Raw genomic sequence first — 27,999 nt, 5'->3', positions numbered from 1 at the left:
CTCGGGGTGGGGGTACTCACAGCTCCAGGCCTGGGGGGTCCCCCGCCTCGCCCTCGCGCCGCCCTCGCTCCGCCCCTCCTTCCACCCTGGCCCGCCCTCTCTCCCTCCTCCCGACGACTCCTCCTCGCGACTCTCCCGGCGCCGCTAAGTTTCTCGGTTCCTGACCGCGCACCCAGCCGGGGCCGGGCGCGAGCGGAGCCCTCGCCGTCCCGTCCCCGCGTGCAGACCCCGGGCCCGGCCCCGGCCCCCGCCGAGCCATGCTGTGCGGCCGCTGGCGGAGGCGCCGCAGCCCGCCCGCGGAGCCCCCGGTGCGGGCCCTGCTCGCCGCGCCCCCCGCGCGCCAGCCCTCGCCCGCGTCCCCGGACGGCGGCACCAGGAGGCCCGGACCGCGGGCCCTGAAGAAGATGGGTCAGTGACGCGCGGGGCGGTGGCGGGTGGGCGCCTGCTGGCCCCAGGGGCCCAGCCCGGGAGGAGCACGGGGTTCCGGCAACCATGGGCTTCCCGGGCTGCCTGGGGGCTGGGGGGGGGACAGGAATGCCAGCACTTCTCCAGATGGAAGTGGCACCTAGGGTCACCTGAGTGAGGTGCCCGTGCCCTCTGCTCCCCGCCAGGAGGCGCCCATGCAGCGTGCTGGAGCGGGGATTAGGGCAGGGGGCCCCCATGGGGTGAAGCGGAAAGGTCTTGGGGTGTCCCTCACCCGCCTCCCCAGCAGCGTCTAGGAGAGTCTGTGGGTACCCCAGGGCAGCTGGGTGCCTGGCGGCCCACGGGAGGGACGAGCCGTTTGTGGCTGGCCTCTGTGGAAGAGGGTGGCCTCTCGGGCTAGCCCTCCAGCCTTGGGGTTCCCCGGCAGCCCGGCCTAACTGGAGAGAACTCTGTCAGAAAGTCCAGGTCCCAAAGGAATATTCCGGGATGTATTAGAAAAGGTACTGGATATTGGAAATGAACCAGAAAGCAGCTTGGTGTGGGGTCTGTACACAACAAGGGAGGGCATGTAATCCTCTCACCTCTGAGAGGTGAGTGACCGAATCCCCATCTGACAGATGATGAAACCAGCTCTAGAAATCTGTGACCAACAGTGAGCCCAGGGTGCCCAGCCTGTACTCCACTGGCACTCCCAAGCCTGGGCAAAGAGGAGCAAGAGGCTAAGAGCTGTAGGACTGAAGTGATCTACCTGTTGAACTCAGTGCCTGGCTCTGCCCCTAAGCTTTTCTGCTCAAACCAAGTGCTCTACCACTTGAGCCATAGCTCCATTTCCAACTTTTTGGTGGTTAATAGGATTTAAGTGTCTGATGGGCTGGGCGCTGGTGGCTCACTCTTGCAATCCTACTCAGGAGGCTCAGATCTGAGGATCAGGGTTCGAAGGCAACCCAGACAGAAGAGTCCCAGTGAGACTTCCATCTCCAATTAACAACTCAAAAACTCGAAGTGGCCCTGTGGCTTAAGCAGTAGTGCAGCAGCCTTTGAGTACAAAAAGGTTCAGGGACAGACAATGCGTAGGCCTTGACCAAGCCACACAACTGACAAAAAAATAAAAAAGGAGTAAAGCTTGGTTTTTCAACCATGATCCCCAGACTTCAGCCTCTTGGGTATTTTAGGATTACAGGCATGAGTCAGAATGCAGGATTCCCACTGCCAGCTTCGCCTTCTCCTCCCCACTGCCCCTTCCTGTCACGTATTCCCCTGAGTTTGCTTCACACTGATTGTTTGGAGCACTGTGCTGTTTACAGAAACCTAAGATGAGATGTCTGGTTTGACCTTCATTCAAGTAAGCCTGTAGCTGCCTTGTGTGAGTGCCTGTAGTGTGCTCTGCCTTTAAAGACCTCAATAGCAAAGTGTGTGTGTGTCTGTCTGTGAGAGAAAGAAAGTGGGGTGGGGGGCGGAAGGGAGAAAGAGTGTCAAATCACTGATCCAAGGAGGGCAAGTGAAATACTGGGGGCCCTGTTGCACCCCAGAACTGGAGGGATCCTAGAGTGGACAAAATTGGCAGGTGGGGAGTAGATCATCAGCTCTCCTCCCCCATGAAATTATAGACTTTATTTGGAGTGCAATTGGACCCCCAGAAAGATCTGTGGCAACAATAATGTGGCTGTGAGTTATGGGGATCCACAGGAGGATTTAGAACAAGAGAGTTGGGGCTCACATTTGGGCTTGCATAAGGGAGGTAGTTTCCAGAAGCCTCTAGGAGGTAAACTGGGCTGGCTCTGTGATGCCAGGGACAGGGTGTGTGTCTTTCTCTGGGCTAAGAAGCAGCATGGTTCGGGAAGAGGGGACAAGCCATGTCAAGGTAACAAGTGATGAGCAGGCTGGGGCTCTGTAGAGCAGTAGTTCTGGGATTCAGCCCCTCCTGGATGAAGGACGCTGCTGAAGACTGAGCTGAGGCTCTCACACCAGCTGTCTGCCTTCTATGCCCACTTGCTGAGCCCCATCCTCAGAGGCCACAGACAGGAATGATTCCAGTCTTGCCCTCAGGCATGCCACATAGTAGGCTGAGACTTCGAGGCATGTAATTACTGCAGAGCCCAACTCAGCACCCATTTGCTGAACCAGGCTGCCCAGGAACACGGGACACCTTGTCAGGGTGACACTATCAGGAACTATGTGAGTATTGGAATGTCATCTGTCACAGGCCCGTCCTGCTGAGTGGCTGCTGAGTGACCACTGAGAGAGGCCTGAATCTGTGGACAGTGCCCCTCTCCCAAGCTATGTGGAGCCCAGGATCAGGGTGGAGACAAAACCCAGGGCTCCTAGGACTTCCAGCCAGGTAGTGTGAGTTCCCTGCAGAGCCTCTGCTCCTCCCCAGAGGCTCTTCACCTCCAAGCCCCACCTCAGCCAGCACCACACCCCTTGGGCAAAGAGAAAACAAACCTTATTTCAGATCAGGCCAAGGAACTGGGGCAAGGAGTGAATCACAAGGACTCTAGGGAAGAGCGAGGCTTTTTAGTGCCACAATAGGGGAAGCAGGCCAAGGAGAGATATTGGGGAGACCCCAATAAATGACAGCTGACCGTGCAGTAGTCCTGGGCCAGACCACTGGCCTGGCAAGAACTATCAGAGTATATCAGGAGCCCTGCCGTCCCTAGATCCTGCTTAGACCTCAGGCACTGCACAGAGAATATGTGTCCCCAGTGACTGGAGAAACTGGACATGGAGGGGTGAAGCCCACACCAAGGCTTGGGCTGAAGTGGTGCTGTGGCTCAAGTGGCAGAGCGCTAGCCTTGAGCAAAAAGTATCCAAAGACATTGCCCAGCCTCAGATTTCAATCTCCACGACTGGCAAAAAAAACCCCAACGTGGTGCTTGAACCACATATGGCCTTTTGATTAACTGGAGACAAGAACCTCATAGATTTCTGCCTGGGATAGCTTTGAACTTCAATCCTCAGATCTCAGCCTCCTGAATAGCTATGATTACAAGTATGAGCCAACAGTGCCTAGCTTTCCTTGATTTTTTTTTCCCAGTCAGGGCCTGGACTCTATTCCTGAACTTCTCTATGCTCAAGGGTGGAGGTCTACTATTTGAACCATGGCACCATATCAAACACAGGGCTTCATGCATGCTGGGCAAGCACTCTACCACCAAGCCTTCCCAGCCCTATTCTTGATTTTTTTCTTTTCTTTTTTTTTTTTTTTTGCCAGTCCTGGGCTTGGGCTCAGGGCCTGAGCACTGTCCTTGGACTTTCTCAAGGCTAGCACTCTACCACTTGAACCTCAGCACCACTTCCGGTTTTTTGCTATGTATGTGGCACCACTTCCGGTTTTTTGCTATGTATGTGGTACCAAGGAATCGAACCCTGGTCTTCGTGCATGCTAGGCAAGCACTCTACCACTAGGCCAAACTCCCGGCCCTGATTTTTTTTTTTTTTTTTTAGACTAAATCTTGCCCAGGCTGACATCCTGCTTCAGCTTCCCAACTGCTGAGATTACAGGCATTCACCACCACACCCAGCTTAATGGTACTCTTTATCGCAAGATTTAATGAGTTCTTTTAACACTTGTATAGTACTGTGCTAAGTACTCTTTGTGTGTTATGTCCTGGAATGTTCCTAACCACGTGAGGTAGGCATATTACAATGAGCATCATTTTATAGATGAGGAAACTGAGATCAGAGATGCTGGATAACTTGCCCAGGGCTCAAAGACAGAAGAAACAGAGATCTGAGCCTTGGCAATGTGAGCCAGAGTCTAGGCTCCAAATAAAAATAAGGAAAGAACTCTGTGTAGGGAGGGCCTGCTGCTCTTTGCTGCCACACCATGGTGGCACTGCCAGCATCTTGTCTAAAATAGATGCCAGCTACGTCAGACTCTCAGATGAAAAACAGATCATTTGAGCCATATTTCTCTCTGTCTTTCTGTCTCTCTGTGTCTTGCTCTGTGTGTGTGTGTGTGTGTGTGTGTGTGTGTATGCTGGTTCTGAGGCTTGCACTCAATCTAGATGCTGTCCCTGAGCTTTTTTGCTCAAGACTAGTGCTCTACCACTTGAGCCACACCTCCACTTCTGGCTTTTCGATGGTCGATTGGAGATAAGAGTCTCACAGACTTCCTTGCCTGGCTTTGTTTTGAACCTTCAATCCTCAGATCGCAGCTTTCTGGGTTTCTAGGGTCACAGATGTGAGCCACTGATGTCCCCCTGCCCATTTTTGTGGAGCTACAAAAGAGCTAGACAAGTGCTCTGCCACTGAAACACACCCCTGGCCCAATGGGACATTCCCCAAAAGTGCTTGCTGTGTATCTGAAATTCACATGTAACTGGGTTTCATCCAGCCATCCCATCTCTCCAGCTCTGCATGTGTGCTTGTGCCCTGATGCCCCGCCCAGACCCCTAATCCCCCCCCAGTAGGCAGAGGGCTGAGTAGTCAAAATCCTGCCTCCGCCCTTCTCCTCTCTGCATACACCACAAAATGCCCCCTGGACAACCAGGGCTCTCCTGATGGCTGGCAAGGGACATCTCCTGAAGGGTGAGCAGGGCTACAGGGGCCGGGATGGCAGGAGGGGGCTCTGCAGAGTGACATTAGCCCTAGCAGGGGCCTGGCCTGAGCCATGGGGAGTGCTGGGCAGGGGCGCTCAGGGCATAGCTGAGGCCAGCCCTGCCACACCCTCTGCTCCCCTCTTGCCTCTCCTCCCCACCTGTCTCTGTCCTTGGCTAGACTTTGTGCCTATCCTAGCCAAACAGGGAAGGTATTGCACCCTCGCCTTCCTGGTTCACAAACCTCCTGGGGCCGCCCTGCCTGTCCTTCCTGACTCTCCCGGGAATTCCCCCCACCACCAGCCTTGGTGAGGCAGGCCGCTGGGATGAGGGAACCATGCTTAGTGCCGTCCCACTGAGGCTGCTGTGGGCTAAGGGATGTGGGTGGGAAGGTGCTGGGGGTTTTCTGCCAGCCACCAGGAAAAGCTGGCTCTTTCCCTGCCCCCTGCTTGGCAGGAGCGGTAAGTTGCATGTCTCACATTCCTGCACAGGCCTGTGTGCCCTTCCTGAGCAGGCTGCTTCCACCCGATGCCTGTTTTCTTTTGTAGGTTGTGGGCCATATCCCCCCACACTCCACCCTTCCCCACACCCCACCCACCCCACACCCCACCCTGCCCTGCACATACCCTGGCTGGAGTTCCACCTCTCCTTACACATCCTGCTCTCTAAACACCATCTGCTAGTAATACCCTCAAGCCTGATAGCATGCATCCCTCCCCATAGCCTGCTGGTCTCTGCTCCCCACTGGTCGTGTCTTACAGCATGCACAGCTTGCCCCAGTCCAGCTTCAATGACACATTTATCATCAGGGACTCAGGGACCCCTGCCAACTCCAGTGTGGGGTAGGCTCCTGTGTGGGGCCACGGACACGCATGCACAGGACCAGATTGAACACCTCCAAACTGCCCTGGTGTGGATATTCAGAAACACTAGGCCCAAGATAAGCAGAGGCTCAGCAGAAGTGTCTGAGCCCCAGATGACTGTGTTGAATAGGGCAGGGGTACCTCGGGCCTGGCAGGGAGGACAGAGCTGAAAACCACAGGCCTTAGGAGGCAGAAGCACTGGAATGCTGCCCTGCCTCTGCTCTTCTGTCACTTTCTCAGTACCCATGACAGGCCAGGCCTGGGACTTAGTGCTACATGCCTTACCCTTTATCCTTTGCTCTTGGACTCCTCATATTCCAGCGCAGCATTTACCTACCTGATGACCGAGCCAGCTCCGTACCTCTTATGTTCATTGATTGAGATAATAATTCACGTATAGTATATACTCACATATAATTTTTCCACTTCAAGTATGTAGTGAGCTGGGTACTGGTGGCTCATGCCTGTAGTCATAGCTACTCAAGACGCTGAGATGTGTGGATTATGGTTCAAAGCCAGCCCAAGCAGGAAAAACTCTTATCTCCAATTAACCACCAGAAGTAACGCTGTGGCTCAAAGTGTAGGGTGCTGGCTTTGAGCGAATGATCTTAGGGACAGTACCCAGGCCCTGAATTCAAGCTCCAAAATTGACTCCCCCAAAAAGAGTATATTGTTTTTTCTGAAACATTATAATGGTTTTTTGTTGGTGGTGGTGGTTTTTTTTTTCTTTCTTTTTTTTTTTTTTTTTTTTTTGGTGGGTCATGGGGCTGAACTCTCCTGGGTGCTGTCCCTGAGCTCTTCAGCTCAAGGCTACCACCCTACCCTTGAGCCAAGCCCCACTTCCCATTTTCTACAGGTGAATTGAAGATAAGAATCTCAGGTCTTTTTGTGCCCGGGCTGGCCTTGAACCTTGATCCTCAGATCTCAGCCTTCTGGGTGGTTAGGATTACAGGCGTGAGCTACTATGCCAGGCACATTATAAAGTTTTACATAATCTCCCATAAACCACTCATAAAAAGCTGGAAGTTGCGTTGTGGCTCAAGTGGTATAAAGTGCTAGCCTTAAGCAAAATAAGCTCAGGAACAGTGCCCAGGCCCTGAGTTCAAGCCACAGGACCATCTCACCCACCCTACCCCCCCCAAAAAATCATGATGAAGTATAAATAAAACTGATTATTTGGGACAGGAGTGTGGTCTAGAGGTAGAGTGCTTGCTTAGCATGCATGAAGCCTTGGGTTTGATTCCTTGGTACCACATACACAGAAAAAGCCGGAGGTGGTACTGTGGCTCAAGTGGTAGCTTTGAGAAACCCAGGCCCTGAGTTCAAGCCCCAGGACTGGCAAAAAAAAAATAAATTGACTATTCTAAGGCTGGAGATATGGCTCAGTGGTAGCATGCTTGCCTGGGATGGATAAGGCCCTGGGTTCAATCTCTAGTACTGAGGAGGAAAAAGAGAGACCAAACCTATTTCTAAATGGCTAATAATACATTAGTACTGGTTGTATTCACAGACCTGTGTACCCATTACCATTACCGATTTCCAAAGCTTTGTCCAAGTCCCAAACAGAACTTGTGTAACCACTGAGCCAGGCACCAGTAGCTCATGCCTGAAATCCTAGCTACTCAGGAGGCTGAGATCTGGAGGATTGCAGTTTGAGGCCAGTGTGAGCAAAATTTTGCTGGCCTCCATCTCCAAAATAACCATCAGAAAGCAAGGCTGGAGGTGTGGCTCAAGAGATCAGTTAACTAATCAAGCCAAATGAGCATCAAGCCCTGAGTTCAGCAAACCCCAGTACCACCAAAAAAAAAAAAAAAAAAAGGAAAAGAAAAACTCAAAAGCAACTCTGTAATTCCTCCCTCTCCTCCCTCTGCCAGCTCCTGGTAACCTCAAATCTACTTTCTGTCTACAAAAGAGCCTCAAATTAGTACTCTCAGACAATGCCTTGGATCTGAATTCTTTCACTTAGCATCAGGTTTTCAGGGTTCACATGTGGTGACATGTGTCAGATTTCATTTCTTTTGAAAGATCTAGGTGTCACATTTTCCTTAACTATTCACCTGTGTTGGAGGCTAAGATTCTTCCTACCTTCTGGCTCTCCACCCTCTTTGTTTCTGGCTGTCATTTCATGGTTATTCCACCACCCACACAGTAGGGACTGGCCCTGGCCCTGGCTGAGATAGAGAAACAGATGTGGGAGGCCTGTGCACCTGTTCAGAACTTGTAGGAATGGGGTAGAGGCCTTAGCAGTGAGTGTGCATCCAGAATCCCTGCTGTGGATCTAAGGATCCTTCTCACCGGGCCTCTCATCTCTCTTGGCTCTCCCTGCCTTTCCTGTCTGATCCCGCCCCCTCTCCAGGCATGGTTTGTTTGTTTCCTTATAGATTTTTGTATGTATGTGTGTGCTTGAGAACTGGGGCTTAGGTACTCTCTCTTAGCCTTTTTGCTCAAGGCTAGTACTCTACCCCTTGAGCCACAGCTCCATTCCAGCTTCTTGCTGGTTAACTGGAGATAAGAGTCTCAATAGACTTTCCTACCCAGGCTAGCTTCAAACCTTGATTAGTTCTCAGCTTCCTGAGTAGCCAGTAGTAGCAGTATAAGGCATGAGCCAGTAGTACTGGCATGAGCCTGGCTCCGGTGATGGTTTAGAAGCACTTTCCCAGGCTCTAGTCCCTGGCCCAGCCTGGTTCTGCATTCATTCAAAGGTCAGTGCCACTTGGGTGGGCATCCCAAAATGTCATCCCTTCCCCAATAGACTCCAGCATTGATGGGAGAATGGCAGGAGCCGGGAGCAGGGACCCCTTCAGTGAGGAAGCCCTCAGGACTGCTTGGGTCATGATTGTTTGCAGAAGCTCTGGACAAAGCAGGCCCACTGTGACTCACCTCCATTTCCTGCCTTAGTCATTGGCCAGCCCTCTCCACACCCCCACAGGACTGGTGTAGGGTGGGGGAGTGACCTCAGCTAGAGAGCGGGGTGAAGTGCTGAAGCCTGCTATGGTAACACTACAGCCTCCCCCACTGTCCTGCTGCCATACTGCCATGTTGTTGATCATAGGAGAATTCAGACATTGGCTGTGGCTGGAGAGTGACAGGGGACTGGGGATGTCAGGCAAGTCCCTTGGCCTGGCTTTTTGTCTGGAAAGAGGGCTTTCCCTCCCTTTGCTGGCCAGAAGCACTGTCAAACAGAGAGCCACAGCCTAGCCTCTGGGAGCCCCTTGGGGGATGTCAGGGCCCACAGGAAACCATAGCCACCTAAAGAAGGCAGATTTTGCTTACTCCTGAGACCCTGATTCTCCCTCATGGTCACCCGCAAAAGTACAAACTCTAACCCATACCTGCTGGCTGAACATCTCTGATCCTAAAAGAAACCCTGACTCCAGAAGACCTTACCCAGAAAAGATGAGGCAGGGCCAGCCAGGGCATATTCACTTAGCCTTGGTCTGTCTGTCTGTCTGTCTGCCCGCCTGTCCTCCCATAAAATATTGAAGCCAAGCTGATCCTAGCTTAGTGTAAGATAAGGCCTCACTCTGCCCTCAGGCGTACTGAAGTCTGAGAGAGGAACGCACTAGGATTATACTTGTAATCCTAGTTTCCCAGGAGGCGAAGATTTGAGGGTTGTAGTTCCATGGCAAGAAAGTCTTGAGAGACTCTTATCTGCAGTAAACCAGTAAAGAGCCAGAAATGGAGCTGTAGCTCAGGTGGTAAAGTGCCAGCCTTGAGCAAAATTCCTAAGGGACAGCATTTAGGCTCTGAGTTCAAGCCCCAACACACACACACACACACACACACACACACACACACACACACACACACACACACACATATAGGTTGCTTGAGAAGGGTCTCTCTATGTAGTCCAGACTGACTTTAAATGCAGATCCTCCTGCCTCAGGTCTCTGAGTGCTACAAATAGGTACCATCATGCCTGACTTTTTTTTGTCTTTGTTGCCATACTGGGTTTGAACTCAGGGCTGTTCACTTGTTTGACTGGTTGGCTTGCATTCTTGGGCATGCCTTCAGCCCTGCTTTTTGCTGGCTATTCTGGAGACAGAGTCTCACAGACTTCTTCTGCCTGGACTAACTTTGAACTATGATCCTCAGATCTCATCCTCCCAAATAGCTAGGAATATAAACATGGGCTGCTGATGCCTGTTTTTTTTTTTTTTTTAAGAAAAAGTTGCTGGGTACTGGCAGCTCACTTTTTTTTTTTTTTTTTTTTGCCAGTCCTGGGGCTTGAACTCAGGGCCTGAGCACTGTCCTTGGGCTTTCTCAAGGCTAGAGCTCTACCACTTAAGCCATAGTACCACTTCTGACTTTTTCCATGTATGTGGTACCAAGGAATTGAACCCCGGTCTTTGTGCATGCTAGGCAAGCACGCTACCACTAGGCCAAACTCCTGACCTCTATGAGACTCTTATCTCGAATTAACCACTAGAAAACTGTGACTTGAAGTGGTAGAGCACTAACCTTGAGCTGAAGAGCTTAGGGACCAAAAAAAAAAAAAAAAAAGGAAGAAAGAGAGGCACATTGTAGAGTTTCATTTGGCACCATTGGTTTTGATTTTTGTTTTTGTAATTTGACTTAGTTGCCAACATTAAAAAATGTAGAGGCTTCCCATCCAGGTCTGGATTCCTGTCCTGTGGAAACTCTGGGCCCTCATTCACTCCTGGCTGGCCTCTCTTGGGAAGGGCGTGGGCTCTCTGGTGCAGTATGCCTGCTTCCCACCATTCCTAATATTTCAGCTCAGGGGACTTTGGTGTAGACCTTTGTGAGGTGTTCCGATTAGGCTTTAACCAGAGCTTGGAGCCAAACCCCACAAAACTTCTGCAAGGCAGTGTAGGTCACGCTGGAGAAGCCTTTACTTTTGGATTGTTACTGAATTGTGGATTTTTACTGCAGTGGTCTCTGCTATGAAAGGAAAGTACATGGCTTAGAGAAGTCTCATTAGTGTCACCAGGACCACATAACTGGGAAGTGACAGAGCTGGGCTCAATTCTTTAGAGTCTTAATTCTTCTTTGTCCAGGGACAGGAAGAGGAAGAGGGAAGCTGCAGTAGGGCTGTTTTGTGTGGTGGCAGTCCTGCTGTGCAGGTGGGGCTGTGCCTGTTGTCCTTGTCCTTGATGCTGGCAGCACAGTGGCCTCTCCTGTCATCTGTTTTTGAGAGACTAGAAGCAAGGAGCTTGGGTTACAGCAAGACAGATTTAGGTTAGATAGTGAGACTTCTTTCCTGGTGGCTCCAAGTTCCACATCAAGGGAAAGGTTGGCAGGGCAGCAGTGGCTCACTCATACTTGTAATCCTACCTACTCAGGAATCTGAAATCTGATGATCCTGGTTCTAAGCCAGCTAAAGCAGGGAAGTCCAGTGACATTCTTGTTAGGGTCCAGTCCCCCAATATTAGGGTCCATGATCAAAGGAATGAGTCTGCCACAAAAGCGGAAGTTAAACAGAGTTTTATTCCACACCTAGCATCAGGGCGGTCTCTTAAGATGTGAGTGAGAGAGCGACCCTGCCTAATCTTACAGGCTACTTTTTTTTTTTGCCAGTCCTGGGCTTGAGCTCAGGGCCTGAGCTCTGTCCTTGGACTTTCTCAAGGCTAGAGCTCTACCACTTGAACCTCAGCACCACTTCAGGCTTTTTGCTATGTATGTGGGGTACCGAGGAATCGAACCTGGGTTTTCATGGATGCTAGGCAAGCACTCTACCACTAGACCAAACTCCCAGCCCTCTTACAGGCTACTTTTATAGGCCGCCAGCCTTGTGGTTGGGCTTGGCCATACACAGGTGGCCAATGGAATCTCAACATACTCCAGTGACGGCTGGGGCAACCACTGACACCTTTGCTGTTTGAACGGACCTATCATCTCGGTGGGCTTTTGGCGCACTGCTCTGATGACAAAGGAGAGGGAGGGAGTTTCCTGGCAGGCCAAGGGGGTGGGGTGGAGAGGAGTTCTGGTAACTCCACCTGGTTTAACTGCTCTTGTAATCTGAGCTGTTATTAGGGATTTTACAGCCCCTGCCTAAGTCCTCCTTTGTCATGAAGGTGGGAAATGCCTATAGGGGGTGGATTTTGGGGGAAGTCAAGAAAGGGGTCCCTTCCATTCTTAGCTCCAATTAGCCACCAAAATGCCAGAAGTTGAGCGGTATTTCAAGTGGTAGTATGCCAGCCTTGAGTGAAAAAGTTAATAGACAGTGCCCAAGACTTGAGTGCAAGTCCTAGTTTTTTTTCTTTCTCTCTATGGTAGGGCTTGAACTGAACTGAGGGCCTGGACACTGTCCCTGAGCTCTTTCACTTAATGTATTGTTCTATCATTTTAAGCCATAGACCCACTTCCATTTCTCTGGTGGTTAATTCAAGATAAAAGTCTCTGCCACTTCCCTGCCCAGGATACCTTTGAACCACAGTCCACAGATTCCAGCCTCTTGAGTTGCTAGGATTCGTGTGAGCCCCTGACACCTTACTCAGGACTTGAAGATTTTGGAGAGGCTTGGAGAGTGGGGGGGGGGGGCAGTGCGTCTCAGCTGGGTGGAGGAAGTTTCTGGCAAGGCCAGGCTTGACACCCCAGGTCTGCCCGCCGTCCCCCCCCCCCCCCCCCGCAGGCCTGACAGAGGATGCGGACGTCCTGGCCATGCTGCGGGGCTCCCGGCTCCGCAAGATCCGCTCGCACACATGGCAGCAGGAGCGTCTGTACCGGCTGCAGGAGGATGGCCTGAGCGTGTGGTTCCAGCGGCGCATCCCGCGCGCGCACTCGAAGCACATCTGTGAGTGGCACCGGGCTGGGTGGCACCAGGCCGGGTGGCAGGGACGACCCTGGGCCTCGCGGGCGCCATCTGACCCGGCCCTGCCCGCAGTCTTGGTGCAGCACATCGAGGCCGTCCGTGAAGGCCACCAGTCCGAGGGCCTGCGGCGCTTCGGGGGCGCCTTCGCGCCTGCGCGCTGCCTCACCATCGCCTTCAAGGGGCGCTGCAAGAACCTGGACCTAGTGGCGCCCACGGCCGAGGAGGCGCAGTGCTGGGTGCGCGGCCTGGCCAAGCTGCGCGAACGCATCCACACCATGAGCCAGCCTGAGCGGCTGGACCAATATCCTTCCGGAAGGGAGGGAGGATGGGCCCGAACCTGGAGAGCCCCAGGACCTGCCAGTCATGGCCCAGGCCTTAGCAACAGCCCGAGATTAAACCCCTGGGCCTCGGGGCTGAGGATGACCTGATGGGATCCTTTCACGAGTGAAGGCCCGGTCGCTCCTCATCGGGTTTGGAGGTGGAGATGGGGGCTTTCTAGCTTGGGGAGCACCAGCTCAAGGACAAGATGTTGCTACTGTGCTCAGGGAGGACACAGACCAATGAGACAGTGCAGCCCCTAACCAAGACTCCAGGCGGTGGTGACTTACCTGTCAGTTACTCAAGGGGGGAGGGGCTCAAGCTATTGTTTTGTTTCCTGAGCATCCATACCTGGATCCACTCCTATCTGCAACGGGCAGACTCGAACCAGGATAGTAAGATGAGCTTCAAGGAGATCAAGAGCCTGCTGCGGATGCTCAATGTGGACATGAATGACATGTACGCCTACAGCCTCTTCAAGGTGAGCCCGGTCCCTGGCCAGCCACTGCTTCACTGTCCCCAGCTTCCTCTTCCCCCTCCTGCTGTGTGTGTGTACGCGTGTGTGTGTGCGTGTGAGAGAGAGAGAGAGAGAGAGAGAGAGAGAGAGAGAGAGAGAGAGAGAAGAGAGAGAGACGAGACAGAGACACACACACACACAGAATACCAGGGCTTGAACTCAGGGCCTGGGCATTGTCTCTGAGCTTCTTTTGGTTCAAGGCTAATGTTCTACTACTTGAACCACAGTTCCACTTCTGGATTTTTGCTTCTGAATTGGAGATAGGAGTCTTAAGGAATTTCCTGATTGGGATGAATTCAAACTCTGATCCTCAGATCTTAGCCTCCAGCTTTTTTCTAGGAGCTGCCTGTTTCTCCCAACAGCCAGGCAACATCTGTATCTGGTTTTCCTTTCCCCTCCCCTGGGATTGAGGGACCAGAACTTTTCTTCATCCTCACATTGGTTCCCACAGCAGAGATGTTTCCATGTCCCCAGTCCACAGGCCACAGCTGGTAGGTCCATGGGTGACTTGCACACAGGAGCTGTAGACACAGGTACACCTCTTCTGTGAGGACATGCAGTCCTTCACAGGTATTTGCACAGGAGGTCTGGGACACAAAAAGATGGGCTCTGCATCTGTGGATGTGTGGGGTTACATGGCAGACATCTGGGTGGGTGCTATCACTAGCCTGTGACCCTGAAAGACAGACGAGCCCCTGGCACCAGTACCCAGGCTGATGTATATGACTGTTCCATGAATTCCTCATTCATGGGCTCGGAATGTGGCTTAGTGGTAGAGTGCTTGCCTGGCATGCATGAAGCCCTGGGTTCAATTCCTCAGTACTACATACACAGAAAAAGCCAGAAGTAGCACTGTGGCTCAAATGGTAGAGTGCTAACCTCAAGCCAAAGAAACTCAGGGACAGTGCCTAGGCCCTTAGTTCAAGCTCCAGAATAGGCCAAAAAAAAAAAAAAAAACAACCAAAACAAAACACCATTCATTTATTGCTCCTTGAGCAAGTGTGCCTGTCAGAATGGCGATATGTACACACAGAGGGACGTGGTGACACTGGGGCTCAGACCTGTCCCAGGGCACCATTTTCCTCCCACATCTTGATTCCTGGGGTAGGTCATGGTGCAGAGGGGCAGGCACAGAATCAGAGAGACCTTACTGAAATCCTTGCCCCATGGTTCACCAGGCACATGGGCTTGGGCGATCTGGGTCTTTTTCGTGTGTTCTCCACTTGGGAAATGAGCCACTGCTCCATTGACAGCTGGGATGGATCATGGAGTGTGTCATTGGGGTCAGGTTTCTAAGGGCGTCTCCTCCTCTGAGCCTTCTGTTCCCCAGGAGTGTGACCATTCCAACAACGAGAGGCTGGAGGGGGCTGAGATTGAGGAATTCCTGCGACGGCTGCTGAAACGCCCAGAGTTGGAGGCCATCTTCCGCAGGTACTCTGGTGAGGACCACGTGCTAAGCGCCCCAGAGCTGCTGGAGTTCCTGGAGGACCAGGGTGAAGAGAGCGCCACCCTGGCCCGTGCCCAGCAGCTCATCCAGACCTATGAGCTCAGTGAGGCAGGTGGGTCTGGGGAGAGGGGGTGGTCTGCACAGCAGTCTGGGAAGCTCTGGTTTCCCAGTTAGGTAGACTCTGCTGTCAGTGGGCTGGGGGCCTTGTCCCTTCACGCTTTCAGAGTATACTTCCATACCTGTAAAGTCACTCTAATGGCTTCAGCTCATAGAGTCTGAAGATTGAGCAGCTTAACTGAAAGTGGAGGTGGGGCTCCAATGGGAAGAGTACCCTGAATTCAAGTCCTAGTACTGGCACAAAAACACAAACAAAAAGTGGTGGGCACTCGTGGCTCACACCTGTAATTCTAGCTACTCAGAAGTTTGAAATCTAAAAATCAAAGTTTGAATCCAGCCTTGGCAGACAAATCTAAAAGACTCTTACCTACAGTTAATCAGGGGAAAAAAGCAGCAAGTGGTCTAAGTGGTAGAGCACCAGCTTTGAGAGAAAAGGCCAAACAAGAGTATAAGGCCCAGGGGTCGGGAGCGTAGCCTAGTGGTAGAGTGCTCGCCTAGCATGCATGAAGCCCTAGGTTTGATTCCTCAGTACCACATTCTCAGAAAAAGCCAGAAGTGGAGCTGTGGCTCAAGTGGTAGAGCGCTAGCCTTGAGCAAAAAGTGTCCAAGGACAGGCTGGGAGTTTGGCCTACTGGTAGAGTGCTTGCCTAGCATGCACGAAGACCAGGGTTCCATTCTTTGGTACCACATACATAAAAAAGCCGGAAGTGGTGCTGTGGCTGAAGTGGTAGAGCTCTAGCCTTGAGGAAAGCCCAAGGACAGGCCTTGAGTTCAAGCCCCATAACTGGCAAAAAAAAAAAAAAAAAGAGTGTAAGGCCCAGCAGGGCGTGGGGCATCACACCTGCAATCCTAGCTACTCAGGAGGCTGAGATCTGAGGACTGAGGTTCAAAGCCAGCCAGGGCACTAAAGTCTAAAGTCCATGGGATTCTTATCTCCAATTAATCACCAGAAAATCAGAAGTGGTGCTGTGGCTCAAGAGGTAGGGTGGTAGCCTTGAGCTGAAGAGCTCAGGGACAGTACCTAGACCCAGAGTTCAAGCCTCACGCCCAACAAAAACAATAAAAAAGAGTGTGAGGCCCTGAGTTCAAGCCCCAGTACCAGTAAAAACAAAAAACTCAACAATAATAATGACAACTACAAAAACCCCGCATAGTCCTCCATAGGGAGTCTAGTTGTTAACTAAGTAAAGGGAACCACAGGGTACTTACAACTGTAGAGAGAACTCCTGTGGACCCTGTGGCCTGACCCTCTTTCCTGTCTTTGCCTGTAGCCAAGCAGCACGAGCTCATGACCCTGGATGGCTTCATGATGTACCTGCTGTCACCTGAGGGGGCTGCCCTGAACACAGCCCACACTCCTGTGTTCCAGGACATGGGGCAGCCCCTCAGCCACTACTTCATCTCCTCCTCTCACAATACCTATCTGACTGACTCTCAGATTGGGGGACCCAGCAGCACTGAGGCCTATGTTAGGCGAGTCTGGATCAGGGGAGGGATGGGGGGCTCAACCCCTACTCTGGGCTTCCTGGGCCTACCCAGCGCAGCCTGCCCATGGCTGTGATGCATCTGTCTGTGCTTCCGTAGGGCTTTTGCCCAGGGATGCCGCTGTGTAGAGCTCGACTGCTGGGAGGGACAGGGAGGGGAGCCCGTCATCTACCACGGCCACACCCTCACCTCCAAGATCCTTTTCCGAGACGTGATCCAAGCTGTGCGTGACCATGCGTTCACGGTGAGCCCCTGGGACACCGCGCCTAGCCCTGGAGTCTTCCCATGGCCTCTACTTGCCTTAGTCCTTTCCAAAGCAAGCCCAGCTAGAAGCACCATTTATTCACTCAGTGCTTCAGGGATGGCTGGCCAATGGAGTAGAATAAAGCAGAGTGAGATAATATTCCCTCTTCCCATTCTGGTGTGTAACCAATGTATTAACATTACCAAAGTTTCAGAAGAAAGCATTAGGGGTAGGGAAATCCATTTAATAACTTCCAGCTTAGAAGTCTAGCAGCAGCATCTAGATGAACATCGGTGGTGCATGTCTGTAATCCTTGTCAGAAGGCTGAGATCTGAGAATCAACATTCAAAGCTAGCCTGGTGGGGCCAGGAATTTGGCCTAGTGGTAGAGTGCTACCACTTTGTGCCTAGCATGCACAAAGACCTGGGTTCTATTTCTCAGTACCACATTCATAGAAAAAAGCTGGAGGTGGTGCTGTGGCTCAAGTGGTAGAGTGCTAGCCTTGAGAAAACTCAAGGACAGCGCTCAGGCCCTAATCAGGACTGGCAAAACAAACAAACAAACAAACCAACCAGGGCCGGGAGTTTGGCCTAGTGGTAGAGTGCTTGCCTAGCCTGCACGAACAGTGCATACAGGACAGTGCTCAGGCCCTGAGTTCAAGCCCCAGTACCTACACAGAAAAATAGCCACTTTTGTTAAGGTATTTAGCCCCCATGGTGAATAAGTAAGGGGGCAGGGTTGGAAAATAACTGAGATAGTCAATATCATTAACACATGAAGAGCATTTATGGAAGAAAGCCTTTCCTGCAGCTCCCCTTAGCCTCCCAGACACTACCTCCCTGAAATCCAGATCTGACCTGGCCCTGGTAACACACACACACACACACACACACACACACACACACACACACACACACAAGCCCCTCAGGGTGGCCCACAGCCTGTAACCAGGTCCCTTTTGAGTGGATTCTCCCCATCCCTGCTTTTGCCCGACTCAGGCATGGACACTGGGTGTACAGGAGGCCTGGGCTGGGGGAGTGCTCTGAGTTGCTGCCCTTTCCCCCACAGCTGTCCCCATACCCTGTCATCTTGTCCCTTGAGAACCACTGCGGGTTAGAGCAACAGGCTGCCATGGCCCACCATCTGCGGACGATCCTGGGAGACATGCTGGTGACAGAAGCACTGGACCTCCAGAACCCCGACGAGCTGCCGTCTCCAGAGGTGATGCGCCCCCACCTCCAGCATGGCGGGGGAAGAGTCTGATTGGGGTCTACTACCCAGTCTAGCTCATGCCACTCCTCTGGCTCAATACTACTCATTTCTCTCTATCTTGATCTTCTGGTTCCTCTGTTCATCTGACATCCAACACCCCTCTGTCCTTCTGCCATTTTCTGGCTCTCCCTTCCTAACTAGACCCAGCTCCCCACTTAGCTGGCATTCAAGGCCTTGTATGACCTGGACCTGCCTAGCCTGCTCCCTGTCCTTGCCCCTGGTTCCCTGCACTCAGCCAGTTCCACCTCCACAGCGTGGGCTTGACACTGTTCTTCACTTGGACCTTTCTTTCGAGTCATCCCCACTTGCCAGTGCTTCCTGCTTCGAATCCTGGCTCAGTCTGTAGGGTCGGAATGTAGCTCAGCGGTAGAATACTTGTCTAGCCTGTTTGGGACCTTAGCTTCCATCCCCAGCACTGCAAGAGTCGGTGAATAAACACAGAGTTCTAGTTCAGTTTAATCCATCTCTTCCTGGGTCTTGTGAACCACTTTAGCTCTCTGACCAAACAGCTTTTCTTCTTCCCTCCTCTCTCCTCCAAACCCAAAGCATTTAATCCCTCTGGATACTTAACCTTTCCAAGCTTCCTGTGACCCCTCACCTCCCAACACTAAACACACAGCAATGCTGTCTCACCTTTTTTTAATTTCCTGTCTGATACCAGGGTTTGAGTTTGGGCCTCATACTTGCTTTGCTTGCTTGCTCCCAGGTTGAGCCCTACCATTTGAGCCACATTTCCAGCTCAGCATTTTGCTGGTTATCTTGGAGATATTATGGTGTAGACTTTTTATCCCTGGCCTGTCTTTTAACCATGATCCTCCAGGTTTCAGCCTTCTGAGTAGTTAGGATTATAGGTGTGAGTCACTGGCACCCAGTTTGACTCACCTTTATGTGGAAGATAAGATTGCGTGTGCGTGCGTGCATGCGCGCGCGCGTGTGTGTGTGTGTGTGTGTGTGTGTGTGTGTGTGTGTGTGCATGTATGTGCGCATATTGTGATGTGAACTCAGGACCATTGATTGGTCAGTACTATTGATTGGCTTTTTCACTCATGGATGGCACTTCACTGCTTGAGTTATGCCTCATTCTGACTTTTTGCTGGGTAATTGGAGATAAGAATCTCAAGGATCTGTCTGTGCCTCAGCTGGATTTGAACTCTGATCCTCAGATTTTAACTTCCTGAGTAGTTAGGATTATAAACATGAGCCACCAGCATCTGGCTTGCAATAGGAAAATAAATGAGCAGGGCGCTGGTGACTCACACCTGTAATCCAATTCCTGAGAAGGCTGAGATATGAGGATTGCAGTTTGAAGACAGCCCAGGTAAGAAAGTCCCTGAGACTCTTATCTCTAGTGAACCACTAGAAAACCAGAAATGGCTCAAGTTTAAGCCCCAAGTTTAAGCCCCATGACTGATCAAAACAAAGTAAAAAAAACAAAAAATGAAATATGAACCTATGAAAATAACAACCAGATGCCAGTGGTTCACACCTGTAATGCTAGCTACTTGGGAGGCTAAAATCTGAGGACTGAGGTTTGAAGCCAACCTGTGCAAAAACTCCATGACACTCTTATCTCTCCAACTAAACATGAAAAAGTGTTTGAAAGTGGGGCCGGGAGTTTGGCCCCACTGGTAGTGGTGCTGGTAGTGGTGCTGTGACTCAAGCGGTAGAGCTCTAGCCTTGAAGAAAGCCCAAGGACAATGTGCAGGCCCTGAGTTCAAGCTCCAGGACTGGCAAAAAAAAGTATTTGGAAATGAAATAATGGCTCAGATGGTTACAGTGCCAGGATTCAGTGTGGGGGAAAAAGCCAAGGGAGAGTCTGAAGCCTTGAGTTCAAGTCCCGATACTAGCACTGCATACACACATATACACACACACAGAATCATGTGATTCCATGTTGTGCACTCACTCCTGTGAAAGACCTGTTTTGGAGAGGGCGCCTTTTCCTTCAGTCTTGACTGCCTGTTCATGGTTAGGGCTGCGGTGTGGCGGTCTGAGGGGTGGAGGCTCGCTGTGAGCTGTCCTCTTGCGGTCATTCCCCACTTCTTCCTGTTAGAAGTGTCAGTCCTTTGTCTCCTTCCTGTCCCTACCCCTTCTCACTCAGTGGTGTTGGAATGAATGACCACCACCCGAAGAAAGGGGTGGGATGACTTCATCTGTCTACATTGGCCTCTACAGCAGCTGAAGGGCCGGGTCCTGGTGAAGGGGAAGAAGCTGCCAGCTGCTCAGAATGAGGATGGCCGAATTTCATCAGATAGGGAGGAGGAGGAGGAAGAGGAAGAGGAGGAAGAGGCTGCTGAGCAGAGGCGGCGGGTGAGTGGGCTGGGTTGGGGACTGGGTTCTACTGCTAGGAGTGGGTAAAGTCAGGATAGGGAGGGACGACTTGGGGATTTGAGCCAGAGGTCCCTCACTGAGTCTGATCTTCTAGGCCAAGCAGATCTCCCCAGAGCTGTCTGCCCTGGCTGTGTACTGCTGTGCCACCCGCCTCCGGACCCTGCACCCTGGCCCTGGCCCACCACAGCCCTGTCAGGTCAGCTCCCTCAGTGAGCGCAAGGCCAAGAAATTCATTCGGGAAACAGGTAGGAGTCTGATATTGGGCACAGTGGGTGGGTACAGCTCCCAGAGAATCTAGGGTCCTGAAGTCGGTCTCCAGACAAGAGAGAGCTTGAGGAAGTCAGGAGGACCCAGAGAGCAACTTTTGCTTGGGGAATCCTGGAGGGCCCAGTGCCAGGCTTGGTTTGGGGGAGAGCCCTAGGCTGAAGAGAGACTTACATTGTCCTTCACAGTGTTCATAACACAGAGATAGGCCAAACCCAGATGGGATGATCCGGCTATGGCAGGGGTTGGGAGAGCCCAGAGGGAAGGTGTAGGATCAGGGAAGCCTTCCTGGAGTAGGTAGATGATACCTCAGAAGGCATATCACCTGCAGGGCAAGGAGGAAGCAGCCAGGTAAAGAAGGGGAGGGGACTAGCAGACAGAGACAAAAATAGGTTTTCTGAAGGCTGGGAGCCATGACCTATAAGAACACATGTGTGGTTGGAAGGGTGTGGGCAGAGTGAGTGATGAGTTTCATGGAATGTTATCCCGATGCCATGTGCCAGGCTATGTGGCCACAGGCATGCCTGCCCTCTGAAGAGCCCTTAGCAGCTTCCTCCATCAGAAGAGAGCAAGAGCTGGGGAGAGGGAGTTCAGCTCCTGTCTCCAGGAAACTATAGGCCTGGGTCCTGGGCAAGGGACACCCTCACGGCCTGTCACAATCTTGGTCCTAATTCCCCCTTAGGGAACAGCTTTGTCAGGCATAATGCTCGCCAACTGACACGTGTGTACCCACTGGGGTTGCGGATGAACTCAGCCAACTACAGCCCCCAGGAGATGTGGAACTCGGGCTGTCAGCTAGGTAAGTGTAAGCTGCTCAGTTGGGTGGTCTCTGGGAAGCTGTGAGCAGTCTCATAAGTGTGGGGAGTCACGTGGCCTTCTAGAAGGTAAATAGATGTATTTTGGTGACAGAATTTGAAAAGTTGCCAGAAGCTGGATGCTGGTGGCTCATGCCTATTGTAATCTAGCTACTCAGAAGGCTGAGATCCGAGGATCATGATTCAGGAAAGTCCCTATGACTCTTATCTATAACAAACTACTCAGAAAAAACAAGAAGTGGTGCTGTGGCTCACATGGTAGAGTGCTAGCCTTGATCAAAAGAAGCTCAGGGACAGCACTCATGCCCTGAGTTCAAGCCCCAGGAGTGGCACAAAAAAATAAAAATAAAAAGCTATCAGCAGGGGCCAAGGAGTTTGGCCTAGGAGTAGATTGCTTGCCTAGCATGCACGAAGCCCTGGGCTCAATTCCTTGATACCACATACATAGAAAAAGTCAGAATGGGGTGGTGGCTCAAGTGGTAGAGTGCTAGCCCGAGCAAGGACAGTGCTCAGGCACTGAGTTCAAGCCCCAGGACTGGCACACACACACAAAAGAAAAGCTGTCAGCAATATAGGTAGGGTATAGGTATATAGGTACAGCTGTATTTTCTCTTTAGGCTAGTACTGGGGCTTGAACTCAGGGGTTAGAAGCTATCTCTTACCTTTTTCACTGAAGGCTGGTGCTCTACTACTTGAGCCACAGCTCCACTTCTGGCTTTTTGGTGATTACCTGAAGATAAGATTCTCATAGACTTTCCCATCCAGGCTGTATCTGAACCAGGATCCCTACATCTCAGCCTCTTGAGTAGCTAGGATTACAGGTGTGAGCCACCAGTTTTATGAAGGTATAAATTAAATTCCTCTACTCCCACTTGCCTGCCATATACACAGCCAACTGGCAGTCCCACTAAGTGGGCACTGTGGAGGTGCCCGGGCATATGATCCCCACGGGGGTAGGTATGGAAACTCTGCTCTTCAGCCATGGTTCTGACCCAGACCTAGGTCTAGCTTTGATGATGGGGCTTCTCCAGCATTTCTACCCTAGCTCCATCCTCCAGCCATGGGGGATGTTGGAACAAGGTACAGGTGACAGTGGGGCCTGGGTCTCCTGGCTGCCATTAACCCCTCTCTCTACTAAGGGCAGGGCAACACTAACTAGAAAGTGTGTCACAAGGCCTGCTGTGGAGAGGAGTGAGCCTTCTCTTGGGCATAGTTGTCCCCTGAACCTGAGCAGTGAGGAGAGAGCCACTGAAAGCCCCTGTGTAATGCTTGTGTCCACAGTGGCTTTGAACTTCCAGACACCAGGCTATGAAATGGACCTCAATGCAGGACGTTTCCTCATCAACGGCCAATGTGGCTATGTTCTGAAACCTGCCTGTCTGCGGCATCCTGACACAACCTTTGACCCTGAATGTCCGGGACCCCCCAGAACCACTCTAACAGTCCAGGTCAGCAGCCTGGTCTAAGCCTCAGGCTGGGATCATGGTAGCTCTGCAGTGGTGCCAGTTTGAAGAAGAGGATGAGGGGGGCCAAGGGCAGGCCTGCCATGAGGGGCCATGTGTGGGAAGGTCTGCCTGAGTGCTGAAGGTCAGGGGCCTCTGGGGAGGGGGAGAAGGGAGAGGGGATGTGGATGCTGCCCTTCCTACCTCTTACAGGTGCTGACTGCCCAGCAGCTGCCCAAACTGAATGTGGAGAAGCCCAGCTCCATCGTGGATCCCCTTGTGCGTGTGGAGATCTACGGGGTACCAGCAGACTGTGCTAGAAAGGAGACTGACTATGTGCTCAACAATGGTGGGTGGGCTAATAGCAGAGGACAGGGAAGCTGGGCAGGCCTGGGGTCAGCGACCCTGACAGACACATTTGTATCCTAGGCTTTAACCCCCACTGGGGACAGGCCTTGCAGTTCCAGCTGCGGGTCCCAGAGCTGGTGCTGGTCCGGTTCGTGGTAGAAGATTATGATACCACCTCCCCCAATGACTTTGTCGGCCAGTTTACACTGCCACTGAACAGCCTGAAACAAGGTTGGTAGAAATGGTTGGGGAGGGAACAAAGATGAGGTCCCACCCTCCCAGGCCCTGTTTACCTTTGCGCCTCCATGTCCACTGGGGTGAGGGCCAACCTGATCCCTGGCTGCCCCTCCCCCCACAGGATACCGCCACATCCACCTGCTGTCCAAGGATGGGGCATCACTGTCCCCCGCCACACTCTTCGTGCATATTTGCATCCAGCACTCTTGAAGGCCTGATCACATGTGGCTCTGTGGGGGGCCAGCCTGCATCACCCACGGAGCCCTATCTCTGAAGTGAGGGATCATGGGAGCTCCAGCTCTCCCCCGTGTGCCCTGCTCACCAGGTGCTGGTTCCACCTGGCTGCCGAGGGCTGTTTGGCTCTTCCTGAGGGACCAGTCAGTGAGCTGCATTCTGTCAAGCTGCTCATTGGACTTCAGCGGACTCCACCCAAGGGCCTTCAGATGGCCCTGAAAGCCAGGCCTGCTGTGAGTCGTCCATCTAGGATAGCTGAGCTATCCTAGTCTACTTCCCCAAAGAGGTACAGCCACCCACATTGCCCTGTCTGGGGCATTAGCTGTCCCTTAATCCCTCCATCCCCCAAATTTTCTGGTCTCCTATCTGGCTCTTGCATTTGAGCTCCTATTCATTCCCCTCCCTTCTCCTTCCCTTTTGGATACAAGAAGTGAACACAGGCGGAGCCCTGGGGAATCTGGGCAATACATTTGTAACTTGTGGTCATAGAAAAGCCCTGGAGAGGACAGTAGGAGAGTTTAAAATAAATAAAGTAGCTGAAGTTGACTTTACTAGCCCTAGTCTGGAACAACTCTATGAAACCCCCTAAGAGGGACTGGCTGGAATGAAGGTCCCTGGGTCTCTTCCCCAGAGGGGCTCACTTAAGTCAGCCAGGGCAGTGGCAGTCACCACAGGAGATGCCATGGCTCAAAATAGCCTGGACTCCTGCACTTGGCTTAAGCAGTTACCACCAATGTCTAAAGACTGAAGACAATAATTTACAGGGTCCTGCCACACATAAGTGATCTAAGGAAATGGAGGGAAAAGGCAGGGTGCTGAGAGACTTTTCCAGACTAAACTCGTTCAAGATCCCTGTCTGCTCAGGCCCAAGCTCCTTTCTACCAACCAACTAGCTACGGAACTACAGGCCAGGAAAAACGGCCAGGCTGCCTCTATAACAGTGCCAGAAAAAGTGGTAGATGCCAGGTGACAGGATGAGAAAATCCTGGGCCCAAATCTGTCACAAACAGGATTTTTATGAGACTAGCTAAGGAAGGCACCAGGACTTACCTACTCAGGATGCTGAGACCTGAGGATCATGGATTGAAGCCAGCCTGGGCAGGAAACTATTTCCAATGAACTGCCAAAAAAAAAAAAAAAAAAAAAAAAGCCAGAAATGGAGCTGTGGCTCAAATCCTGAAGCGTCAGCTTTGAGCAAAAAAGGAGAGGAACAATGCCCAGGCCCTGAATTCAAGCCCCAGAACTGGTGCGTGTGTGTGCACATATACATATGCACTCACAAAGAGTACTAAATGTAGATAGAACTATGGCATTTTAGGTCCTACCAGGCAAGAGCACCAGTTTGGGACAGGGCAGAGCCTGACAGCCTGGTAAGGGAGAGGCGTTCAGCTTGGCCCCAAACCCCATAGGAACAAGTCTCACAGGCTCCCTTGCCCATAGGCTGGCTTCAAACTGCGATTCTCAGATCTCAGCCTCTTAACCAACTAAGATTACAGGTGAAAGCCACCAGCACCTGGCACTAAAGATTCTTTTATCTTCATTAAACTAAGAAGTGATAGAGTACCAGCCATAAGCTAAAAAGGAGAGTATAAGGCCTTCAGTTCAAGCCCTAATACTAGCCTGTTGATTCGGCACAAAACAACAACAAAAAACCAACCAAAAACCTGGGCAGGGTGGTTCAAGACTGCAAAATAATCCTGGATAGAAATATCATAGTCCAGTCTAGCCTGAGCATACCACAAGATCCTATTTGAAAAATAAAGGCACCTGGCCAGTAAGCATGAGGCCAAGTTCAAATCCACTGAGTTAGGGAAAATATATTTTAATATATATTAATCTATATGTAATTAATATATTTATTATATATTAACATATATGTTAAAACTCAGTACAGTGCCCTCTGGTGGCCCAAAGTGATAGGACATCTGGACAGTGGCAGGAGCCACTGCTGACCTGCCCTGAGAGGAGATATGGAGGGTGGGTCAGGACAACTTCTTTGCTAAAGTGCTTGGTCTGATCCAGGCCAAGTTACTCCTCCCAGCCTTGACAAAGGAAAGCCTTTCAAAGCTGGTCTAGTACTGTGATCCCAGGTGGCCTTGTCACCCTTATTCTAGCCAGGGCCCCAAGGCTCCATCTGTGTCACTGCCACTGCTGACCAGAGGAATACCAGGAGATCAGTTTGTTCAGCTGCTTCCTTTATTAGAAACAAGTGAGATGTACTGAGCAGAACAACAATGCATTTTGGCATACCTCCCCCACCCTGGAAATGGATGCCCCCCCCCACAGCCAAAAGAAAAGCCAAGACAAAAAGGTGCAGTTTTCCCTCTCCCTGTCCCGAGGTGTGGCACCTGCTTGACAATGTTTTTGAGGTTTTTAAAATTATTATTATTTTAAATGAAACCTAAACAACCTCCAAGGTGGTCTGTTGCAGGTCTACCTGCAAAACTGAGGCCTTTGGGTGTCCTCTAGTTCTAAGATTCCTGACTTCTCCCCAGACCTGACTGTTTCTTTCTTGAACTGCCAACTGCAGAGGGCCTTTAAGCCCTCAGGCTCACAAAGCACTAGTCATCTTTAGGGAAAGAATTCAAGACCATAGAGACACTACCCTGGGCTTCAGAGAGCCAGCAAGTAAGCAGGGAAGGGCAGATAAAAGGAATTTGCAGGCAAGCCTGAAACTTTCCATTGAAAAACAGGAGTTGGAATACTTGCCATGGGCCAGCCTTCAGACATTTGCATCTTTGGAAACACACATGTGTGGGGAAAACAAGTCCTACATAGGCCTCATTCAGGACCCAGGCCTCTCTACCTGGCTCTCTCTCTACAGACTAGGAAAATGGATTCAAAGGGCAGGGTGGTCATCAGAACACAGCAGCCAAGACTGTGGGGCAGAGAAGGGGGGCCAGGCTCTGAGAGGCCTTCTCACAGTGGCTGCTAGGAGCCAGTGGCTGGGAGGTCTGAGAAGCCTGCCTTGTTTGGTTCAAGTCCGCTTTGAGGCCCCCCTCCCCTCAATATTACACGGCTCCTGTAAGGTGGCACTGAATGCCGTTATGATACTCTCTGGCCCCACATCCCAGAAGGTGCTGAGTGAAGAACCCAGAGAATGTTAGGATAAAAAAGAAGCTCCTTAGGGAACTCCTGCAGACTTGACTGGGCCCCCACCATGAGGAAGTAAGAGTCCAAGGAGCAGGCAGGAGATTGGGACAGTTGCCAGATGTTTCTTTCAGAGCAGACACCTGAGACTTATCATTTTTTTGTCCCATGACCAGAGCCAACCAAATTAGAACTCATTCCAGAGAGAAGTGTATCCCAGATCTCAGAGGCAAATGAAGTCTGAACCTGGCTCAGAACTAACTGATCAAGTTCCAGGACCTGCCCAAGGTGAAAAAGACTAAAGCACTTGTTCTTTAGATGTCTTAGAGGCCTGAGCAGAGTGAGCACTCTGGCCCTTGGGGCACCAAGTCTGAAGTCTCCGAGACTCTGACTCCTGTCTGCATGTGAGGAACTCTGCTAGAACTCTGTGTATCTTGCCGAGAACAGCAGCTTCTTTGGTCTGGGTATCTTGGAGTCAAAGGTCAGCCACCTTCACTTGTAGTTTTCAACATAGGACAGTGGGAGAAACGAGGCCCCCAAGATCCTGTGATGAGAATCCCCAACATGGGCAGCTTTCCTATGGAGCCAGAGCCTCATGCCAAGTACACAGTCTCCTCCAGCTTTGGAGACTGCAGAATTAACCTCTGGCAAACCATACCAGAATCTGTAGCCGGAAGCAAATCCCAGTTGGCCTGTACAGTGGCTTCAGTTTGTGGGATGAAGCTGAGCCTGGCTCCTGGCTAAGGATTTCTTCCCCTTCAAGAAGCCGAAAGGTGAAACAGAAAGGAAACTTCACCATACACCGCGATGCCACAAATGATGCTGTCCCCAGGGGCTTCTCCTAGAGCAGGTTGATGTGGCTGGCTCATAGTTCACAGCCTGAACCTGATCCTCCCAGGCCACTTGGCGGAATACCACTGAAAAATGCCGACATGGGCCACCACGTGACCAGAGGCTCGGTTACTTCTGGAGAAACCAGCAGCATTCATACCCATCACTACTACCACAAAAATCCACAAAAGATCATCAGTGAAAACCAGATATAGACAATGGCGATGTTGCCAAGTCCCCACTTCTTGCTGTCATTGTGGCTTTGTGTCCTAGAATGGAGGCAGAGAGGAGTAGAGCAAGAGATGGCTGATGGGCTGGAAGGCACAGGCCAGGCGATGGGGTTAGAAGGGCCTGCGTGGCAGCCTATGTCATTTCTGCCTAGCCACCCTGGGGACAGCAGGGCACTAA

At 51.6% G+C, this 27,999-nt stretch overlaps 1 protein-coding gene across 1 annotated transcript; it reads left to right on the top strand.

Moving 5' to 3' along the window:
* Positions 1-257: 257 nt before the first annotated feature.
* On the top strand, positions 258-24,209 carry Plcd3 (phospholipase C delta 3). Its single transcript, XM_090350072.1, has 15 exons — positions 258-408; positions 12,420-12,581; positions 12,672-12,900; positions 13,269-13,398; positions 14,765-14,993; positions 16,270-16,471; positions 16,583-16,727; positions 17,796-17,948; positions 20,175-20,309; positions 20,425-20,575; positions 21,277-21,393; positions 22,691-22,857; positions 23,065-23,200; positions 23,281-23,430; positions 23,558-24,209. The coding sequence occupies exons 1-15, from the start codon at positions 258-260 to the stop codon at positions 23,644-23,646; spliced, it is 2,346 nt and encodes a 781-aa protein (XP_090206198.1). The 3' UTR covers positions 23,647-24,209.
* Positions 24,210-27,999: the final 3,790 nt, after the last annotated feature.

This window comes from Megascapheus bottae, chromosome 17 (genome assembly GCF_031878675.1).
Source record: "Megascapheus bottae isolate mThoBot1 chromosome 17, mThoBot2.hap1, whole genome shotgun sequence".
NCBI classification, from domain to species: domain Eukaryota; kingdom Metazoa; phylum Chordata; class Mammalia; order Rodentia; family Geomyidae; genus Megascapheus; species Megascapheus bottae.
This window is presented reverse-complemented; position numbering and strand designations above follow the sequence as displayed.

Excerpts from the sequence above, each read along its gene's own strand:
- Plcd3 (XM_090350072.1), top strand. The coding sequence starts at position 258 with ATGCTGTGCGGCCGCTGGCGGAGGCGCCGCAGCCCGCCCGCGGAGCCC. Across the intron at positions 409-12,419 it reads GCGGGCCCTGAAGAAGATGG|GCCTGACAGAGGATGCGGAC; the intron begins GTCAGTGACGCG and ends CCCCCCCCGCAG. Across the intron at positions 23,431-23,557 it reads ACTGAACAGCCTGAAACAAG|GATACCGCCACATCCACCTG; the intron begins GTTGGTAGAAAT and ends CTCCCCCCACAG.